Source organism: Carcharodon carcharias, chromosome 11 (assembly GCF_017639515.1).
Source record: "Carcharodon carcharias isolate sCarCar2 chromosome 11, sCarCar2.pri, whole genome shotgun sequence".
NCBI lineage: Eukaryota > Metazoa > Chordata > Chondrichthyes > Lamniformes > Lamnidae > Carcharodon > Carcharodon carcharias.
Genome location: NC_054477.1, coordinates 23,908,312 through 23,931,254, shown reverse-complemented (window position 1 = coordinate 23,931,254; position 22,943 = coordinate 23,908,312). Strand labels below are relative to the sequence as shown.

Sequence of the window (22,943 nt, the reverse complement as noted above, 5' to 3'; positions counted from 1 at the left end):
GTAGATAGGGAGAAACTGTTCCCACTTGTAAACAGATCGAGAACCATATGGCACAGTTTTAAAGTGTTTTACAAAAGAAGCAAATGAGAGGTGAGAGAAAAAAAATTTCACCCAGCAAGTAGTTAGGGGTTGGAATGCACTGCCTAGAAGTGTGGAGGAGGCAGGTTCAATTGAGGCATTCAAGAGGGCATTGGATGCTTATCTAAATAGAAACAATGTGCAGGGTTACAGGGGAAAGGCAGGAGATTGGTTCTAAGTTAAAATGCTCAGAGAGCCAGTGCAGACATGATGGGCTGAATGGCATCCTCCTACACTAACAATTCTGTGATTCAGTAGTAACTGCATGGAAAGTCCTTAGGGCATTTTACTGTGCAAAGACATTAGAGAAATACAAGTTGTTATTGTTTGGAACTGATCCTCTAGCTGCTTGAAGAAACAATTTTTTTAAAAAAAAAACATTTTTTAAAAGTATGCTTTAAATTTAATATTCATGAGAAGATAGCCTCTGGTATGCACAAATTTTCAATTTTTATTTCAACTGCAAATTATGTTGTTTTCCAGTCATAGTCCCAAACCTTAGGCATCCTAACTTTGGTTGTGTACTGACCCTGACCTTGCACATTCTGACAGAAATGCTTTAGGTCCTTAACTTTGTCTCTCCGGAACTGCAACAATTCTAATGCAAATACAGCTGTATCCTAATGCGTGTGTAAATATAGTGGCACTCTCACCTCTTGAGTCAGAAGGTCATAAGTTCAACTCCCACTCCAGAACATAAATGTAGTTTGATACCAGTGCAGCAGTTAGCACCTCTGACATAGAGCATAGCCTATCTTTTGACTGATATTGTTTTAAGGCAACTTTTCTGGTTCGAGCACCTTCACTGGATAGAAGAGGGATGCAGTTACAAGGATTTCCTATCTGGTGAGGTAGCCAGAGCCAGAAGACCAGTAGGGCGCCGCTTTGCTTCAAGGGTGCCTGCAAGTGTGACATGATGACCCTAAACATCAATTTTTGAAGCTGGGAGGCATTAGTCGACAACAGAAGGAAATGACAACATTGTCATCAATCAGTGGCTTTGCAACAGGTGCCAAAACCAAAAACAACATTGCACAACACCACCTGAGAACCACTATATATGCAGCACTTGTGGTAGAACCTGTGACTGGCCATCAGCAAAATATGAAGCAACCCCATCCCCAATGCATTTGATTTGCTGCTTGTCCATCATCTCATGCAGATGGAAGGATGCCCACGACAATATATTGAGATCCCACCTGTCTGTTATTTATCTGTCAAGGAACACCATCAAAATAGATCACTGGTTTTGATGCTGAATTCCATTCGACACTTCACAAATATTGCATTTGCCTACAAAATTGTACTGACTACATTTGAAAAATAATTAGCTGCTTGTGAAGAGCTTTAGGATATCCATGAAAGTGGCTACGTAAACACAAATTTGTTCTTTCTTAAACAGAAAACAAGCTTCAGCATAATTGTGACAAACGCAGACAGCACATAAGACAATTATGGCCATTTCCGCCAACTCCAGCATGATGCCACCACCAAACACATCTTCCCTTCACCCCCCCTATCGGCATTCCGTAGGGATCGCTCCCTCCGGGAAACCCTGGTCCACTCCTCCATCACCCCCTACTCCTCAACCCCCTCCTATGGCACCATCCCATGCCCACGCAAAAGATGCAATACCTGCCCCTCTCTCCTCACCGTCCAAGGACCCAAACACTTCTTTCAAGTGAAGCAGCATTTCACTTGCATTTCCCCCAACTTAGTCTACTGCATTCGTTGCTCCCAATGTGGTCTCCTCTACATTGGAGAGACCAAACGTAAACTGGGCGACCGCTTTGCAGAACACCTGCGGTCTGTCTGCAAGAATGACCCAAACCTCCCTGTCGCTTACCATTTTAACACTCCACCCTGCTCTCTTGCCCACATGTCTGTCCTTGGCTTGCTGCATTGTTCCAGTGAAGCCCAACGCAAACTGGAGGAACAACACCTCATCTTCCGACTAGGCACTTTACAGCCATCGGACTGAATATTGAATTCAACAACTTTAGTTCGTGAGCTCCCTCCCCCATCCCCACCCCCTTTCTGTTTCCCCCTTCCTTTTCTTTTTTTTCCAATAAATTATATAGATTTTCCTTTTCCCACCTATTTCCATTATAAAAAGAGAAAAAAAAAAATTTTTTTTTTTTTACATCTTTTATGCTCTCCCCACCCCCACTAGAGCTATACCTTGAGTGCCCTACCATCCATTCTTAATTAGCACATTCGTTTAGATAATATCACCAACTTTAACTTTAACACCTATGTGTTCTTTTGTACTATTGTTGTTGACATCTTTTGATGATCTGCTTCTATCACTGCTTGTTTGTCCCTACAACCACACCCCCACTCCACCTCTCTGTCTCTCTCTCTCTCTCCGCCCCCCACACACACACACCTTAAACCAGCTTATATTTCAACTCTTTCTTGGACTCAAACTCAAGTTCTGTCGAAGGGTCATGAGGACTCGAAACGTCAACTCTCTTCTTCTCCGCCGATGCTGCCAGACCTGCTGAGTTTTTCCAGGTAATTCTGTTTTTGTTTTGGATTTCCAGCATCCGCAGTTTTTTTGTTTTTAAGACAATTAAGACTCAGTCATACACTCACAGCCGCATTTCTGTTGTCTATTTGTCCCAACTTAATATCTTCTTCTCCCAACACGAATTCAGACTGCCAGGTTACACACACACACACAAAAGTGACAGGATGATGCATAATCCTCCCATAGAGTGAGGGATGCAATCACTTCTGCAAGGGTTTGGAGACCAATAACTGGCAAACAGGTTTTTATAGCAGGTATGGGGAAGAAGAAAAAAATATGGAATATACAGAAATACAGATATAATGACACAAGAAAAATAAATTGGCAGAGTATTTACATAACGAAAGATGTGAGAAACTCAAACAAAGCCAGCGATGATTGCAGAGAGGGAGGAATCAAGAGAAAACAACAGAAAAAAATGCAAGATTGGGAAAAAATAGGGAAATTGTAAGAACGAGGTAGGGGGAGATGAGTAGAGGCAATTACATTGAGAATTTTTGTTTTTTCATAAGCAATTCAATTGAAAGATGCAGCATATTTTACACTTTATCATAGAGTGCATGGTTTAAAAAAATATTCCCTTGTTTACTGCTGGCATAGCTACAGAGGTCTGCTAATAGGGATGTGAAAGATATTTAATACATTTTATTCAACACCGATTATCAGAATTTCATTTAGGCTACTCTGTTGATTACAGTGAATGTTCATTAAGAACCTTGAGGCACATCTGGTTTTTTGAGATTCTCCTCAAACTGGAACAAATTGTCTATTAAATGGACAATTAGCATTCTGCTGATTGAAAATGACTGAAGTCTTCAACAATTGAGTAAAACTAAATTGTTGTTTTAATTAGTCTCTAAACGTGAAAACAATTAATAGTAAAACAAAACATGGTGCAGAATGTACTAACCTTGGTTCCGTATAAATACTGTGGCTGTGCATTTGGTTGTTTATCTCTTTGAAACTCTTGAGAGAAGGGCAGTATAGTACGCACAAACCTGTGGGAAGAAGAATAATAACGGAAGCTATGATATTTTATTGAAAGCAATCCATTATTTTCTCGCAAACGTATTGTTACAGTGTAGCACATGGTGTAAATATGTTTAAGACAAAACAAAGTGAAGCTCTTCTACAGTTAAAATTGCACGTAGTTGAATAAACCAGGAAAATCTGAGATTTGGACCTCACAGTTAACTGGTCTCCAGAGTGGGAACTGGGAAGAGATGAATGGCATAAATCAGTCTTGCTGCCAGCCGTATTGCCATCCACTGGCTACTGTTACAAGTGATGAGGTATTGATCATACCCCAGCATAGATAATTTATATAAGTCTTTATTTTTTACCTCAAGTTGTCCCAAAGCACTTCACAAGCAATACTTTTGAAATGTAAGTCACCCTAGTAATGTAGGAAAATGCAACCACGCATTTTCCCAAAACATGGTCCCACAATAGGTCAATAAGTAATTTTTTTCTTAATGATAGTGGTTGGGGGATAAATGCTGACCAGAACATTGGAAGAATTCAATTGCTCTTAAGTTGTGCCACAATCTTTTGCGTCCACCCGAGACAGCATGCAGGATCCCGGTTTAACATCTCATATAAAGACAGTACAGCACTTCTTCTGTAATGCACTGCAATGCACTAAAATATCACTGAAATAGAATATGTGCTCAAGTTTCTGGAGCAAGGCTTGAACCCACAATTTTCTGTCTCAAAGGCAACAGTACTGCCTAAGCCAAAGCAGTGTGTTGAAACTCAGGCTCTAGGTTTCATATAAAGGGTGGCCATTTGGCCAAAATATATTAAGGCAGGTCGCACCCAGACTCCAATCAACAACGACAGGAGGCAGAGAACGGACTAAAAATAGGTCAAGTGGTCACGCCATCAATTCGCTATTTGTGGAATCTTTTGTGAAGTGCTAGGAGACATGAAAAGAATGGGCATATAAATGGACATTACTGCTTATTGTGACGTCAAAGTTGGAGAAGCAATTATAATGCCAAACGGAAAGAAATCCCAAAACTTCCCATTTTAATACCCAACACAAAAATACCTCAAAGTCAAGCAAACTACTTTAATTACTAAAAGCATGATTATTCAAGGGGAGGGAGGGAGCGGACGGGGAGGAAAGGTGGAGGGAACGGGCAGAGGCGGGAAAGGGAGGGGGTGTGTGTGTGGGTGGGTGCGTGTGTGTGTGTGTGTGTGTGTGTGTGTGTGTGTGCGGTGTGTGTGTGTGTGTGTGTGTGTGTGGCTGAGTGAGTGAATGTGTGTGTGGGAGGGTGTGAGTGAGTGAGTATGGGATGGGATTGAGTGAGCGTGCGTGTTTGTCTGTGGGGGTGAGAGTGAAAGAGAAGGGGGAGCGAGATGTATGTGTGCGTGTGCCTGAGTGAGTGAGTGAGTTCAGGGGAGACCTGTTTTCATCCAGTAAATGAGCCCGTTCCTTCAGGAGTGCCTTCTGATCGTGACAGAGGCTTCCACCCAGGGAGGTGCCACCTGGCATTGTGATGCAGTTGGCTACTGGAAGTGTTCAAGGGGCAGCCACCATTGCAGTAGAATGTGAAGTATAGGAGTGCGCCACCAGGTCACCGAGAAGAGAAGGACATTCCCTTTGTAAATTCCTCACCCAAGCACTGAGGCAAGGCCAAGTCAGTCTGCAGCCCCTCAAAGAACAGTCTATTCTGCTTTTCCATTAATGTCCTTTCTTCCTTTGTGTTAGCACATGCAGGAGAAAATCAGGCAATGGTCTCTATTAAAGAATCTCAGCACCAGGGCCACGATTGACCTCTTCAGGCTTCCCAACCTGAGAAATATTTTATAAGAATCAAGACTTGGGCCATGTAAAGCCAAATTATCTGGGAATAGAGGTTTCTTTTTACCCAAGAAGTTTGTCAATTGCTTCATTTATTGTATTTCAAGCACAACCACAATACCTAAAACGAAAAGGCTATGTACATTACGAAACAATGGTAATTGGTCAGAAATTAGGGTGCGTTACTTTATTCAGTAGATAGGATGGCATTTGACATTTTCAGGCATTACTATTGCTGAATTTCCCACCATCAATATCCTCGGGATTACCTATATCAATGAGTGTTTAAAACTGAAACCACGGCTTCTTCATTTGAGATTTCTTTGCCTTAACTTCAAAACTTGATGGTAAAGCAAAATGTACGCCTAGGCCTGTCTGACACCAAGTCTAATTAAGTCAAATCTTACTTTGTTAGGTTTGTTTATTCAAAGCTGGTCTGTCACTGCAGAAGCTAACCTGAAGTGGAATATATTTGATTAATTGTAAAGAACAGTTTTTACCTTCCATTGTGACATCGAAGTGGCAGGCTCAAGTCTCATGATCTTTGCTAACCTTCGTGCGTCACGACTAATAGGGAATTATTGCTCATAAAAAGCTTAACATGAATAATGGTCTAAAATTACCAAGAAGTGTTGACAGTTCAAACTTTAAGTGTTGCATTCATCCTGTTAAAAAAGATTTATGCTTGCTTCAAAATGTCATAGAATAAATTTAAATTAGCTGAATTATATGTACTGTCAACATTGTGCTTTTGAGACAATTCAGAGATTAGGAGAAGCATACAACGGCATCCCATTCCAAGCATACAACAGTTCACTCATGCGTAAGGTCAAGATACAGTCCATTGGCTCATTTATGTGAACTAACTTTTATGGGGGGCACAAGTGAAGGGTTTTGGGAAACTGAACTGTAACCATACTGTTACAAGTAAAATTTAATGTAATAAAATGTCCCAATGCGCTTCACAAGAGCATTATCGAACAAGAAACAGGACACCAAGCCACATTAGGAGATTATGGGCCGTAACTTCAGAGCTCCCCAGCATCGGATTTGGGGGAGTAGGTACCCCAAAGATGCTCTGGGGGAATCCTCTTGGAACTTCACAGGAAAGGGTTTGTATGCAATTGCCCAGAAGTGCAAACTTCCTCTGGGGAATTGCCCTGCACTGGGAACCATCTGAAATTGCGATTTAAATTGCAAACTTCGGATGGTTCCGACTGTGTTTTACAAATGGCTACCCAGGAAAAGTTAGAATTAAAATCTCTTCTAACTTCTGCGTATCTTTTGCAAAGACCTAGACCAACATCCCTCACAAGGCTCCTCCATACACTCGACTCCCCAGGGAACTTCCCCCTACCCCCTGACTAACCAACCACCACCCCACAGTATTCCCAACCCTGCCAATCCCTGCCTCCCCCCGCTTACCAGCAAGGGGCTTTCCCTTTCTTCTCCCACCCTGCAGGCCCGACCCCGACACCCCATTTGCCTAACCCAACCTTCCCTCACCCAACTGTTGAGGTCCAATCCTCCCTTCGCCCCCTCCCTTCCTCAGAGATGCTCATGAGGCCAGAATTAGATGAGGAAAAATACCTGGGTGTTGTAGGGCTGAAGGACATTACAGTGATGCAGAGACGATGGAAGGATTTAAAAACAAGGATGAGAACTTTCAGATTAAGATGTTGCTCGACTGGCAACCAATGTAGGTCAGTGAGCATAGGGGTGATCGCTGAACTTGGTGCGAGTTAAGAAACAGGCAACAGAGTTTTATATGACCTCAAGTTTATAGAAGGTAGAATGTGGAAGAACAGTCAGGGCTGCGATGGAATTGTCAAGTATGGAGATAACACCGTCTTGATGAATGAGGGTTTCAAAGCAGATCAGCTAAGACAGGCGAAGTTGGACAATGTTACAAAAATGGAAATAGGCAGTCTTAGAGATGGCATGAATGTGGTTGGAAGCTGATCTAGGGGTCAAATATGACAAAGGTTGCGAACAGACTGGTTTTGTCTCAGACTGCAAGGGAGAGGGATGCAGTAGGTAGCTAGGGACCAGAGTTTGGAGCAGGGACCAAAGAGTATCCAGTACTGATACTTAGCAACAGTGAAAGATACGAGTGGTGGTAAGGTAGAGCTAGGTGTCATCAGCGTATATATGAAAACCAACTGTGCTTTCAGATTATGTCGCCAAAGGGCAGCATGTAGATGAGAAATAGGAAGGGGCTAAGGACAGATCCTTGGGTAACATCAGAGACAATAATGGAGAAATAGGAAGAAAAGCCATCTCAAGTGTTACTATGGCTATGATAAGACATGACTATATGGTTGATGATTGCACAATGTTCAGCACCATTCGTGACTCCTCAGATATTGAAGCAGTCCATGTCCAAATGCAGCAAGACCTGGACAATAGCTAGGCTTGGGCTGACAAATGGCAAGTAACATTCACAACACACAAGTACCAGGCACTTACCAACTCTAACAAGAGCGATTCGAACCATCGCCCATTGGCATTCAATGGCATTACTATTGCTGAATCCCCCACTATCAACATCCTGGGGGTTACCATTGACCAGAAACTGGAATGGACTAGCCATATAAATTCTGTGGCTACAAGAGCAAATCAGAAGCTAGGAATCCTGCGGCAAGTAACTCACCTCCTGACTCCCCAAAGCCTGTCCACCATCTAAAAGGCACAGGTCAGGAGTGTGATGAAATACTCTCCACTTGCCTGGATGAGTGCAGCTCCAACAATACTCAAGAAGCTTGACACCATCCAGGACAAAGCAGCCTGCTTGATTGGCGCCCCATTCACAAACATTCAACCTCTCCACCATCGATGCACAGTGGCAGCAGCGTGTACCATCTACAAAACAGCACCTTCCAAACCCACGACCACTACCATCTAGAAGGACAAGGGCAGTAGACTCTTGGGAACACCACCTCCTGGAAGTTGCCTTCCAAGCCATCCACCATCCTGACTTGGAAATATATCGCTGTTCCTTCACTGTCACTGGGTCAAAATCTGGAAACTCGCCCTCTAACCTACATCACATGGACTGCAGCGGTTCAAGGCGGCAGCTCATCACCACCTTCTCGAAGGCAATTAGGGAGGGGCAACAAACGCTGGCTTAGCCAGTGATGCCCATATCCCAAGAATGAATTTTTAAAAATAAGAATGGAACCAGGCAAGAGCAGTTCCTCTCAGCTCGACAACAGTGGAGAGACATTAGTGGAGGATGATGTGGTCAACCACATAAAAGGCTGCTTACAGATTGAGAAGACTGAGGAAAGATACTTCATCTTTTGACAGCCACGCAGGATATCATGTGATTTTGGATTAGAGCCATTTCAATACTGTGGCAGCGTGTAAACCCGATTGGAGGGTTTCAAACAGTGTGCTTGAAACAGGTGGGCATGGATTTGGGAAGTGACTACACGTTCAAAGGGTTTGGACAGGAAAGGGAGGTTGGAAGTGGGTGGGAAGTTTGCAAGGTTGGTGGGATCATTTTGTTTTTGAGGTGAAGGGTGATAAGGCAATTTGAAAGAGGAATACCAGGGGAGAGAGAACCATTATCAATACCAGTTAACATGAGACAAATTGCCAAAGAGCAAGATTCTAACCAAATTTGCTTCAAAAAAGTTTCTTTATTCATTGATGGGATGCGGGTGTTGCTAGACCAGCATTTATTGCCATTCCTAATTGCCCTTGAAAAGATGGCGGTGAGCGACTTTCTTGAATTGATGCAGTCCTCATATGTATCACAACTGGGCAGCTTGTTTGAAATAGCCTAAGAGCATTTAAGAATCAACCAAATCGCTGTGAAGCTGATGTCATATACAGGCCATGCTGGGTAAAGACAATAAGTGCCCTCTAAAGTGAAACCAATACAGCAATCTAGCAGTTTCTAGAATGTTTAAATTCCACATTTATTTAATTAAACAAATTTAAAATTTCTATTGGCTATGGTGGTATTTGAATTCACAGACCAGACCTCTGTCCAGTAACATAAACACTGTGCAACTGCACCCATTGCAAATATTTTTATAAATACAAAAACCACGCACCCAGATAACTGTGCACATTTCAACTGCAAAGTCCAATCATCAACATTATTGACTGCTAGCCAAAATGACAGATGGCACTTCAATCTCGATTAGACAGGAAGAAAAGTGCAAAGGAATGTGACTTGCTGTCAAGAGCTGGAATTCAAAATTTGAACGTAACTGCTATTCAGAAGAGCAGAGGAGTTGTCCCCTGTTTCCTGGCCAATATTTATCCCTTAATCAACATCACAAAAACAGATTAACTGGTTATTATCACATTGCTGTTCGTGGGGGTTTTCCATGCTCAACTTGGCTGTTGCATTTCTCATGCTATAACAGTATGCCTTATTTCAAAAGTACTTCATTGGCTGTAAAGTGCTGCCAAGAAACATATTGTGGTCATGAAAAGTGTTAAATAAATGCAAGCCTGGCTTTCTTACCCCCAGCTACTCTTCAAAATTGTGCCATGGGATCTTTTACATTCAATCAAAAGATGAGGCTTCAATTTAACATCTTATCTGAAAGAGAGTACCTCCAACAGTGCAGCACTCTAAGTACCATACTGGTTTGTCAGCGTTGATTTTTGTGCTGGAGTGGGACGTGAATCTGGAAACCTTCAGACAGTTTTCCTCCCACTGTTAACTTTGTCTCCTCTAACCAACATTTCCTCCTATTCCGTTCATCCTCATTTATTTATCCAGTTTCTCCTCACATGCTATGCTATTCTCAACGACTTCACGCGACAGCAAACTGCATCTTCTAAATCACTCTCTGGGTAAAGATGTTTCTCCTGAATTCCTTCTTGGATCTTTAAGTGACTATCTAATATTCATGGCACTTTGTTTTGGACTCTTTTACAAATGGTAACAACTTCTCATGACTACCCTATTGAATCCCTTCATAATTTTGAAAACATCTATCAGGTCCCCTTTCAGTTATCTCTCTTCCAGAAAAGACCATCAGACCTGTTCAATATTTCTTGACAGTTGTACCCTCTCACTTTTGGCACCATTCTTATAAATCATTTTTGCACTTTCTCCTATATCCTTTCTCAGTCGAGACCAGAGCTGTATGCAGTATTCAAGTGTGGTCTAACCAAGTTATATTCCTCTAGAAATGAATCCCAGGGCTTTGTAAGCTGCGTGTGACTTAAAATGGCTTATGTATTAGTACCATTGGATCTCTGAGCAGATCTACTCATTGGGAGGTTCTTAGGCCTGGATTTAACCTGGACGCAAGTTCAGTGTGGGTTTGGAGGGTGGGACTGCTGTAACATCAGAAAAAAATGAAAGAACAAGTTTCTTAAATGATCTGCAGAATTTAGCAAAAAAGAGCCACTTTACAATTTTTTCTGCGGGGGTTATTAGTCATGGGCAAACTGATTGACAGGCTGCAGGGCTTTCAGGCAAGAAGCCAGCATCACAAATTCAAAGCAGGTAGTACATTGGAAAAGCACGAGAGATCATGAGGGTGGGGATGGAGTCACCCAATCTCCAGGGAGGTGGTTGCTTGGATTGTGGGCAGTGGATGAGGTGGAGTTTCAGCTGATGTCAGGTGGCGGACAGTGGGGGAGTGGAGTGTTCTATGGTGGTTGGGGGGCGGGGAGCAGACAGATCATGGGGGTGTTTACTGGGTAGCTTGCTGGGCCTGGAGAAAGGAGTCCGCCCCTCCTAGCGAACATGCATAGCAATAAAAGCACTTGCCTCACAGACTCATTAAAGGCAAGCAGCCTTATTATAATATTTAAAAGACCAGTAAACCACATTAGGATTGGTTGCATATCTTCATGCCATCGCCATTCAAATTAAAAGTTGGCACATTCGGTTCCTGCATTTTAACTTGGGAAGTTGTTGGTATAGTGGTAATGTCATTGGACCAGTAATGCAGATGGCCAGCTTAATGCTCTGGGGGACATGGGTTCAACTCTCACCACAGCAGCTGGTGGAACTTAAATTTAATTAATAAAATAAGGAATATAAAACTAGCCTCAGCAATGGTGACCATGACAACCATAATCAATTGTCACAAAAACTCATCTGGTTAACTAATGCCCTTTAGGGAGGGAAATCTGCTGTCCTTACCTGGTCTGGCCTAAATGGGACTCCAGACCCACAGCAATGTGGCTGCCTCTTAACTGCCCCCTGAAATGGCCGAGCAAGCCATTCAATTCAAGGGTAATTAGGGATGGGCAACAAATGCTAGCCTTGTCAGCAACACTCACATCCCATAAAAGAGTAAAAAAAACTTCTGATATGACTCCACGGCAGGAGCATTTAAAACAAAACATGGATCGTAGCATCTCCAGCTTGACACTTCTGCACCATTAGGTCTCACAGTTCCGTAAAATTGGAGCTCTGGCTTCAGGTCTGACCTGGATCTTCAATGGGAACAGATCCAGCAGAAAGAAGTGGTAAGAGGGTGAGTCAGGGAGTGGGAGGTTCAGCAAGAGGGTTGGCCAGGGAGGCCACAACTTGGAGGTCAGAGAGGGGAGAGGCCGCAACCCAGGAGGTCAGGAAGGGAAGAGGCCGCAACTCAGGGGTCGGGGAGAGGATGGAGGCTGCAACGTTAAGGACAGTGGTGGGGGGAAGAGGCCACAACATGGAGGGTTGGAGATAGGGAGGATTTGCAGTGACTGGAGATTAAGGAGCGGGAGGTTCAAGAAGCAGGGTCCATGGTGAGCGATTTTCTTTTATATTTTTAACTTATTTTACTTTAAGAACTATTTCATTTACTTATGTAGGAATTTAGGAATGCAAACTATTTCAAATTGGAAGGTATAATATTTTTTAAATAAGGAAGGTCCTACAGGACCTAACTACAGTTTAACATTGATTCCTATGGGAACCAACATTTCACTTAAAAGCATTTTCAGTTAATTTTCAGGAATGCAAGCAGAACTTTAAGTGAGGATTTACCATAAGATGTAGGAGCAAAAGTAGGCCATTTGGCCCATCGAGTCTGCTCCGCCTTTCAATGAGATCATGGCTGATCTGATAATCCTCAACTCCACTTTCTTACCTTTTTCCCATAACCCTTGATTTCCTTACTGATTAAAAGTCTGCCTAGTTCAACCTTGAACATACTTAATGTCTCAGCCTCTACAGCCCTCTGCAGTAAAGAATTCCGCAGATTGACTACCCTCTGAGAGAAGAAATTCCTCCTCTGTTTTAAGTGGGCGCTCCCTTACTCTGAGATTATGCCCTCTGGTCCTAGACTCTCCCACAAGGGGAAGCAACCTCTTAGCATCTATTCTGTCAAGACCCCTAAGAATCTTATGTATCAACAAGGGTGCCTCTCATTCTTCTAAATTCCAATGAGTACAGGCCCAGCCTACTCAACCGCTCTCCTTAAGAAAATCGCTCCGTACCCAGGATCAACCAAGTGAACCTTCTCCGCACAGCCTCCAATGCCACTACATCTTTCCTTAGATAAGGGGGCCAAAACTGTTCACCGTATTTTAGGTGTGGTCTAACTAGTGCCTTGAATAGTTTTTCAAGGCTTCCCTATTTTTATATTCTATTCCCTTTGAAATAAAGGCCAACATGCCATTTGCCTTCTCTATTACCTGTTGAACTTGTGTGTTAGCTTTTTGGGATTCATGCACCAGGACTCCCGAATCCCTCTGTGCTGCAGCCTTTCTCCATTTAAATAATATTCAGTTCCTCTACTCTTCCTGGCAAAGTACATAACCTCACATCTTCCCACATTATATTCCATCTGCCAAGTCTTGCCCACTCACTTAACCTGTCTATATCCCACTGTAGACTCGTGTCATCCTCACCACTTGCCTTCCTACCTATTTTTGTGTCATCCGCAAACTTGGCGATAGTACATTCACTTCCCTCATCTAAGTCATTAATATATATTATAAATAATTGAGGCCCCAACACTGATCCCTGTGACACTCCACTAGTTACAGGATGCCATCCTGAAAATGCCCCCTGTATCCCAACTCTCTGTATTCTACTAGTTAATCCTCTATCCATGCTAATATACTACCTCCAACACCATGGACTCTTATTAAGTAGCCTTATGTGCGGTACTTATCAAACGTCTTTTGGAAATCCAAATATATTATGTCTACTGGTTCCCCTTTATCGATCCTGCTTGGTACCTCCTCAAAGAATTCTAATAAATTTATTAGGCATGATTTCCCCTTCATGAAGCCATGCTGACTCTGCTTTATTAGATTGTGTTTCTAAATGCTCTGCTATTACATCCCATATAATAAACTCCAACATTTTCCCAATGACAGGTGTCAAGCTAACTGGCCTATAGTTATTGCTTTTTTGTCTCCCTCCCTTTTTGAATAAGCGCTGTTCTCCAATCTTCTGGGATCTTTCCAGAATCGAAGGATTCTTGGAAGATTACTCCCAGTGCATACACCATCTCTGCAGCTATTTCCTTTGCTATCCTAGGATGCAATCCTTCAGGTCCATGGGAATTAGTGGCTTTTAGCCCCACTAGTTTCCCTAGTGCTTTTTCTCTAGTGATAGTTATTGTACTTATTTCCGCCCCCCAACTTTTGCCCCTTGATCATTTAGGATTTTTGAAATGCTATTAGTATCTTCTACCATGAAGACTGACACAAAGTATCTATTCAAGTCTTCTGTCATTTCCTGGTTCCCCATTATTATTTCCCCAGCCTCATTCTCTAAGGGGCCCATGTCCACTTTGGCCTCTCCCTTTTTGAATATTTAAAGCAGCTCTTACAGTCCGTTTTTATATTACTTCCTAGTTTACCCTCAAAGTTTATTTTCCCCCTCTATTAATGTTTTGGTCATCTTCTGTTAGCTTTTAAAACTTTCCCAATCCTCTGGCTTACCACCAATCTTTGCCACATTGTATGTTTTTTCTTTCAATTTGATACTGTCCTTAACTGCCTTGGTTAACCACGGCTGGTTTATCACCTTCCTTGAATCCTTCTTCCTCACTGGGATATATCTTTGTTGAGAGTCATGAACTATTTTCTTAAATGTCTGCCATTGTTCATCAACCGTCTTTTCCTGCTAAATTATTTCCAAGTTCACTCCAGCCAACTCTGCCCTCATTCCATTGTAATTACCCTTATTTAAGTTTAGCACAGTTGTTTCCAACCCAGGTTTCTCACTCTCAAACTGAATGCTAAATTCTACCATATTATGGTCACCGTTTCCTAGAGGATCCTTTACTGATAAAAGCAAAAAACTGCGGATGCTGGAAATTCAAAACAAAAACAGAAACAAAAATACCTGGAAAAACTCAGCAGGTCTGGCAGCATCGGCAGAGGAGAGCACAGTTGACGTTGAGTCCTCATGACCCTTCAACAAAAATTAGTTCTGTTGAAGGGTCATGAGGACTCCTCCATCGATGCTGCCAGACCTGTTGAGATTTTCCAGGAATCCTTTACTGAGTTCATTTATTAAACCTGCCTCATTACTTATTACGAGATCCAAAATAGCTTTATCCCCGGTTGGATTCACAACATATTGTTCTAAGAAACTGTCTCAAATATACTATGAATTCTTGCTCGTGTCTACTTCTGCCAATTTGATTTTCCCAATCTACACGAGGATTAAAGTAATCCATGATTTATTCTCTGTCCTACAATAGAGCTACTGTCAGGGGGCCTACCAATGTCTTCTTCCCCTTGTTATTTCTTACTTCCCCCCATATGGATTCTACATCTTCCAACCCAAGATAATTTATTGTTATTGTACTTATTCCATCTCGTACTAACAAAGCTACCCCACCACCCTTTCCTTCATGACTGCCCTTTCGAAAAGCCATATGCCCGAATATTTAGTTCCCAGCTTTAATCTCCTTGTAACCACGTCTCCGTAATGGCTATAAGATCATATCCATTAACGTCTATTTGTGCCGTTAATTCATTTATTTTGTTCAGAATACTGTGTGCATTTAAGTAAAGAGCCATTAATTTTGCTTTTTTACCATTTTTTCTCCTTTTGACTCTATTTGCTGCTTTTTTTTTAATGTTTGTACACTCTGGGTATCCTCTAAATAGCTGCCCTGCAAGGCTGCCATGTCCTTTTGCTTTGTAAGCCTAGCATCCCCTTTCCAGAATCCATCCCCCCTCTATTTAGTTTAAAGCCCTCTCTGCAGCCCTAGTTATTCGGTTCGCCAGGACACTGGTCCCAGCACGGTTCAAGTGAAGCCTGTCCCACTGGAACAGCTTCCTTCTACCCTAGCACTGGTGCCAGTGGCCCATGAACTGAAACCCACTCCTCCCACACCAATCTCTGAGCCACGTACCAAAAAAGGATAAAAAGAGCCATTGGAGAAAGTGCAAAAAAAATGTACTGGAAGAATACCATAACTGAGAGGTTGTATATATCAGGAAGGATTTAACAGGCTAAGGGCTCTTTTCGCTGCAAAAGAAAACAGAGAGATGACCTGATAGAGCTCTTTTAGATTATAAAAGGATTTGACAGTGTAGCCAGATACAATAGCACAAACACGCAAGCAATATATTATGACAAGGCTGGCGGCAAATGCTGAGCTGTTCAAATCCCAGAGGGAAACTTGAAACAACTGTCATAACTATTTTGCAATTTGTATGTTTCAAAAAGCAGGCTTTAAATTCAGTAGTAATAAGACCGTGTCTCAAGAGGCTTTTATTAATCAAACATTTATTAATACAAGAAAGATTGTAAGTACATACATATGTCTACAAAATTACTACTACAATAACTACAAAAATCCCCTAATTAATCTGACTCTCAGTTACACCTCCATTAAGACAACAGTAAAACACACAGATTTAAACAGACCCCTGGCAAAGCACACCCTGGACAGTTGAATTCAAAATGAGTTTCTTTTGCAGACAGTGGCTTGAGGTTTACAGGCCGGAGGCTTTAGATCTTAGAATCCCTCCTCTTTTACCAACAGCCTTTTCTTCCTTTATACATATTTTCCTCTTTGAATGCAAATTCTCATTGTATCACTAGGTCTTTTGAACTTCACCTCTAACAATAAAATCCTTCTCATAGCACCAATTTTACTAGTAAACTTTGGGAAAAAATAAACACATTGTTTAGCTTCTTCTGGTTAGGTGTGATATTTCACCCATTCTTTTGAATGGTTTATTTAAAAATGCAAATTGCCTCCTTTTCACTTCACCTTATAACTTCCCTATGTTTACCTCATTACCATTTCACACCTACTTCTTTTCTACACACCAGCTGGCTTTAATCCAATTAAGACACACAGCTACATAGACACAGACAATATTTTAAAATAATGTCCTTTAACATTATATACATTATATCTTCTTAATAAATATAATCAGCAAAAAAAGTCACCACCAGCTGCTCCACCAGCATGGACAATATGTTTCAATTTGTAGGCACGCCCAGAAATCCGGACCATAAATACAAGATAAAAGCAAAAAACTGTGGATGCTGGAAAAACAAAACAAAAACAAAAATACCTGGAAAAACTCAGCAGGTCTGGCAGCATCTGCGGAGATGAACACAGTTAACGTTTCGAGTCCGAATGACCCTTCAACAGAACTGTTGAAGGGTCATTCGGACTCGAAACGTTAACTGTGTTCCTCTCCGCAGATGCTGCCAGACCTGCTGAGTTTTTCCAGGTATTTTTGTTTTTGGTTTCCATAAATACAAGAGTGTGGCTAGAATGTGGAACACGCTGCCCCAAAGAGTAGCAGAGGTAAATAACATAGATGTGTTTAAGGGGAGGCTAGGTAAATAAATGAGACAGAAATGAATAGAAGGACACATTGATGGGATTAGATGAAAAGAATGTGAGGGGCCTAATGTGGAGCATACATATTTGCACATTGGGCCAAATGGCCTAATTCTTTGCTGTAAATACTATAATGTATAGATCATCTCTAACTAGTTTGTATTATCACATTCAGCTTTCTTAAATTGTAGAACTTTAAAGATAATTTTCACCAACTAAATTCTTAGTGTGTTTAATTGTAAATCAACTATGTTACCACTGATTTGACCATTCAAAAGTTTTTCTGGTCAGCCTCCCACCCAGCATTAACTTGAGCTCATCCAAAATTCTTTCACATGCTAGCTTGCACTAAGTCCTATTCACCCATCACCCAGTGCTCGCTGACCAGTCTTGGTTCGTGGTCCAGCAACACGTCAATTTGAAAATTCTCATCCTTGCTTTCAAGTCTCTCTGTGGGCTCTCCATTTCTGTAACGTCCCCCATGTTAAAGGCATGTTAAGTGTATTAAGATACACAGGTGAAGGGCATTGTTTAATTGCGCACTTATAAAGAGGGACTGCTGAGAGACTGAGTTAGTAGGTAGGAGGCAGACAAATCTAATTCTGCATTCCATAAATAAATCAACTAATATATCAAGAAAAGGATTTTTGTCCAGTTTTATATTTTACCATCTGGCTTGTGATCCATTTATCATTCCAGTCCAATACCCCTCCAAGATCTCTGCACTTCTGGCCTCTTGCGCATTCCAGATTTTCAACCTTCCACCATTGGTAGCTGTGCCTTCAACTGCCTAGGCCCTAAGCAGGTATTTGAACTTGCAAAGGGGTTTGATAGCGTAGACATAAAAGATGTTTCCACTTGCAGGGGGAGATGAGAATTCAAGGCCATAAACATAAGATAGTTAATATTAAATCGAATAAGGAATTCAGGAAAAACATCTTAGAATTTAGTGTGTACAATGTGGAAGTCGCTACCACAAGGTGTTGAGGCAAATAGCATTCAATAGATGCATTCAAGTGAAGCTAGATAAATACATGAGAAAAAAAGGAATAGAAGGATATGCTATTGGGGTTAGATAAATAAGGGTGGGAGGAGGCTAATCTGAGGATAAATACCAGATGGCCTACTTTAGTGTTGTAAATACTATGTAAGCTCAGGAATTGCCTTCTTAAACCTCAGCTTCTTCACCACATCCCCATACTCCTCAAAATCTCCCCCTTTGATCTTTTGGTCATCTCACATGGCTTGGCATCAAATTTTGTTTGACTATGCTCTTGTGAAGTGACTTGGGTTGTTTTACTACAGTAAAGGCACTACGTGTAAGTTCTTGCTGCATTAATTTAGTTTCAAAATATCTAGTATCTCAACAGGTCAAATTTTCATCACCGTGTTGAAGCAGCGGAATCAGAATAGATAGCTCTATGCTCACCAACAACATGCTGAGCAAACAATGAATAACCTGAATTAAGACTTATTTGGTATGTCAGTGAGCAAACAGTTCAAATTGGGCCTCTGTCAGGAACTCAAGTGTTCAGGAAAGTTGGGCAAAAGTAGAACACCGCATCAGTTCTTAAAAGAGTTTATACTAATTAACACAAAATAAACAAATAAAATGTTAAAAGAAACTGTTAAACCAGCAAAAGGCCAGATAAAACAGCAATAAGAATAGGCATTCAGCCTCCTGAACCTGTTCCACCTGTTAATATTGTGCTGCAGTGATTTAGATTTGTGCAAGCAATTGTGTTTGTGTCAAGATTAATTAACTCTGGGCATTTCAGTCTGTCCTAAATGATAACACAAATCGCTAATCCATGAAAAACAAGACAACTTCTCTGTTAGAATCGTTGGGGACAGTAATTACAGAATTCCTGCCTGCTAGGGTTTTGACTGCTATGTATCCATAAACCAAGTGAAGTGTACAAAGAGTTAGCAAAATAATTCAAGGCACTCAGAATAGTGGTTCTGAAGAAGAGTCATTTTGGACTCGAAGCATTAACTGTTTCGCTCTCCATAAATGTAGCCAGATCTGCTGAGTTTTTCCAGCACTGTTTTTATTTCGTATCTCAAGCATCTGTAGTATTTTGCTTTTACCACAGAATAGCACCTTGATGTGCACCACAAATGTTGATTAGCTGAACTTTATTGAATATAGATGTGGCACCAGACAAAAAGATTAATTGCACTCATTAGAAAAGGAAAAGATATTCCACAGGTTGGTGTGTTTATGTTAGGCACTTACAATAAGGACCTAGCTTAAAGTAGTGCAATATTAAAAATATTATTCATGGGAAGCATTGCAGCTGCACGCTTCAACGCACGCCCAAAATACAATCAGTAGAAGAACATATGATCAGATTTCCAACCCAGCCATTTCCTAACTTTAACAGCAATGCATAAGCGAGGTAACAGTTGAAGGGCAGGAAAATATGTGGGGGTACGGATGAAAAGAGGAGACTATCATAACTTGACAAACAGATAGTTTGTTATGGTTGGTCAAAGAGTTACTGGGCAGAAGTTTTGAAGCACTGTGCCCATCATCCTCTCTTGGCACTGACTTTTAAAAACATAATAGGTGAAACTAAACATGCGTGGGACTCCGCACAACTTGCCTGGGTACATGTACAAAAAGAACAAGCTGTTCCCATGACTTTCCCACACTTATAAACACCCCAGTGACTGAATAAAAATATAGCTTTAATGTTCTATACAATCACAAAAGCAAAGGAAAATTTTAAAATCCAAGCACTAGCAGCTAAGAGTGCCGCTGCCGTCAAGAATAATTCCAAAATAAAATTAAGCTAACATGATAGCATGGATATTAATCGAACTGAAAGAAACCTTCAAACAGATGGTAGGTACTCTCAAGTTTCTCAAGAATTCTAAATTATGCCCTTCCCCAGTAACACAAGATGATGTTAGTGCAGAAAAAACTAATACCAATTTTCTGCACTAATGGGTGGAATTTTGACAGACCCATCTGTCCTGTTTATAGTAACAGTGCCTATATTATTAATTTGAGGTATATAAAATTTTCAGCATTAGAAGTTGTTTAAAAAATCTATTGTGACTGAAATTCTGTTCAAGTTTCTGTTTGGGAAAAGTCTCAAAGTACAAATGCAGTTGTCCCTAATCCACACAAACTATATAACTTGGAGCTCCCAACTGCCTTTGAAGAAATATGTATATCTATGGGTTTTTACTTCTGTTTGGCCCCTTATTCTCCCCAGCTCACCACATTCCTCTCCCGCCCCTGCTGCCTATCCTCCCAGCTGCCCCCTCCCCCTCCCCTTCCCCCTTGCCGCTTCCCTCTCCCGGTCCCCTCACTCCCTCCCACATGCCATCCCTCTTGAGTGAAGCGCGGTGAGCGGGAAGCAGAGAGGGAATCATTTCATTTTTTAAGGCAAGAGTAGATAAACATAACCCACAGCAAATTTAAGGGCATGGTGAACAGTAGGGCAGTGAGATGGTTTTGATTCATTCTGGTTTGGATCTGGCACAAACGCAAGAAGCCAAATTATATTCTTATGCTGCCCATGTCCTGACTTGCACCAAATCCTGGTTATCAATCACTGCTGTGATTGTGACCTGGGGGAACATTAGGGGGAACTTCTTCACTCAGAGTGTGGAACGAACTACCATCTGACGTGGTAAATGCGGGCTCACTCTTAAGTTTTAAGAATAAATTAAATGGATACATGGATGGGAGAGGTTTGGAGGGTTATGGACTAGGTGCAGGTCAATGGGACTAGTGGAATAATATTTCGGCACAGACTAGAAGGGCCAAATGGCCTGTTTTCTGTGCTGTAGTGTTCTATGGTTCTGTGCTCAGTTCCATATATCAACTCTGCTGTTTTGAAATTGGCATCCTCATGTTCAATCCATTCTCAGCCTTATCACCCCGCCCCCCCCATCTCTATAACCTCCTCCAGCCCTACAATCCTCCAAGAACACCTCGTTTCTCCAAATGTCAATTTCTGCATGCCCCCACTCACTCTGTCCACCAATGACAGCCATGCCTTCAGGTGTCTAAGCTTGAAGCTCTGGAATTCCCTCCCTAAATATTTCCGCCTCTCCTCCAAGGCCCTCTTTAAAATCAACCTCTTTGACCAAGCTTTTAGTAACCATTCAAAAATATTATTCTTCCACACAGAGTCAATTTTTACCTGATCTAACTACTGTGAAGCATCTTGGAGCATTTAATGGTACTAAATAAATGTAAAATGTCATTATTCTTGTTGAATACTAGGTTCTTTGAAGGTAATCATGAAGATAAAAATTTACGGGCAACTTATACAATGAGACCACAGGGCAGCCTCTGGTGAAATACAATTAAACACTGTGCTCCAAGCAAGTCCCCATTAACTCATCACTCATAAAAATACTAAAAAATAATAGCCATTAAATCTTGCCCATCATTGAAATAAATAAGTTTTAACCAGCAGATAACAGTGAATGAGTTGATTATAAAATGTCAGGTTACCAAGAACCAGTTATCAGATCGATTGTGCTTAAACACAAAAGCTATTAAAAAATAATCAAACCTTTGTGTAGAACCGTTGTAGCAGTAGTTTGGAAGGAAATCATAATTCAGCTCCCAGAAAACATGGAGTGTTATTCTTCCATATGGTGCCGATACATTGTGATTGGCTTCCCTGAACATGGCATCAAAACTGTCCAGGGTTAAGTATTTACTGAGCAGCTTGTGATTCATACGGTTGACTTCTATTAGACCTTCCAGTTCCTAAAGAACCAAAATCACAACAGAAAAAGTTAATCCTCAATATTACAAATATGCAACTTAAAGCTTGGACAGTCATCTTTCCCAATGGTTGATTGTGCATTAATGAGTTACAGAATCTTACAGCACAGAAGACTATTTGACCCTTTGTGCCTGTGCTAACTCTTTGAAAGTACTATTTAATTTAGTCCCATGCCCCAGCTATTTTCTCTTTAACTCAGCAAACTAAGTCCTCTTTAAGTACATGTCCAATTGCCTTTTGAAAGTTCCAATGGAATCTGCTTCTACCACACTTTTAGGTAGTCTGCTCCAGATCTCAACAACTGTGTCTGAAAAAGTCTGACTTCATTTCCCTTTTGGCTCTTTTGTCAGTTATTTGAAGTCTGTGACATCTGTGATTACCAAACCATTTGAGAGAGGAAGCAGTTTCTCCTGACTTGCTCTATCAAAACCTTTCATAATTTTGAACACTTTTATGAGACCTAGAACATCAGCTTTACCAATGCCCCCACATAACTGAAGCCCCTCATCCTTGACATCATTCAGATCAACTTCCTCTATCATCTCCAACATCTTGACATCCTTCCTAAAGAGTGGCGCCCAGAATTGCAGACAATACTCCTAACCAGTGTCGTGGGAAATTAGCATGATTTCCATGCATTTGTACGGAATGCATCTATTTAATAAGCCCAAGTATCTCACACACTTTCTTATTCGCCTTATCAACATAAGCTTCCCCCCTTGAGACTTGTGAATACTCAGTCCCAGGCCCCTCTGCTCTTGCAATCCTCAAAATAGCACCATTTAGATTATACTATCTCTCCAAGTTCTTGCTCTCATAGTTAATCATTTCACACTTACATCATCCAATTGCATCAAATTTGTGTCTGCACAGTTCACCAGCCTGTCTATAACCTCACGAACTCTACTATTATCCTGCTCACTATTTGCTGCATTGCCAGGTTTTATGCTATCTACAAACTCCCTATCATCAACCATCTTATAAACTTATCCTGCGACCTTCCAAGATTTGTGAAC

General features: G+C 41.3%; 1 protein-coding gene across 3 annotated transcripts in view; it reads right to left on the bottom strand.

The window, feature by feature from the left end:
• Nucleotides 1-22,943, bottom strand: part of cyfip1 (cytoplasmic FMR1 interacting protein 1) — a 229,254-nt gene that overhangs the window by 96,702 nt on the left and 109,609 nt on the right. For all 3 annotated transcript variants that reach the window (XM_041198917.1, XM_041198916.1, XM_041198915.1), the window contains exons 22-23: nucleotides 21,709-21,908; nucleotides 3,522-3,609 (exon numbers count right to left, since the gene is read on the bottom strand). In XM_041198917.1, the coding sequence (XP_041054851.1) occupies nucleotides 3,522-3,609; nucleotides 21,709-21,908 (288 nt within the window). The remainder of the gene's footprint in view (nucleotides 1-3,521; nucleotides 3,610-21,708; nucleotides 21,909-22,943) is intronic.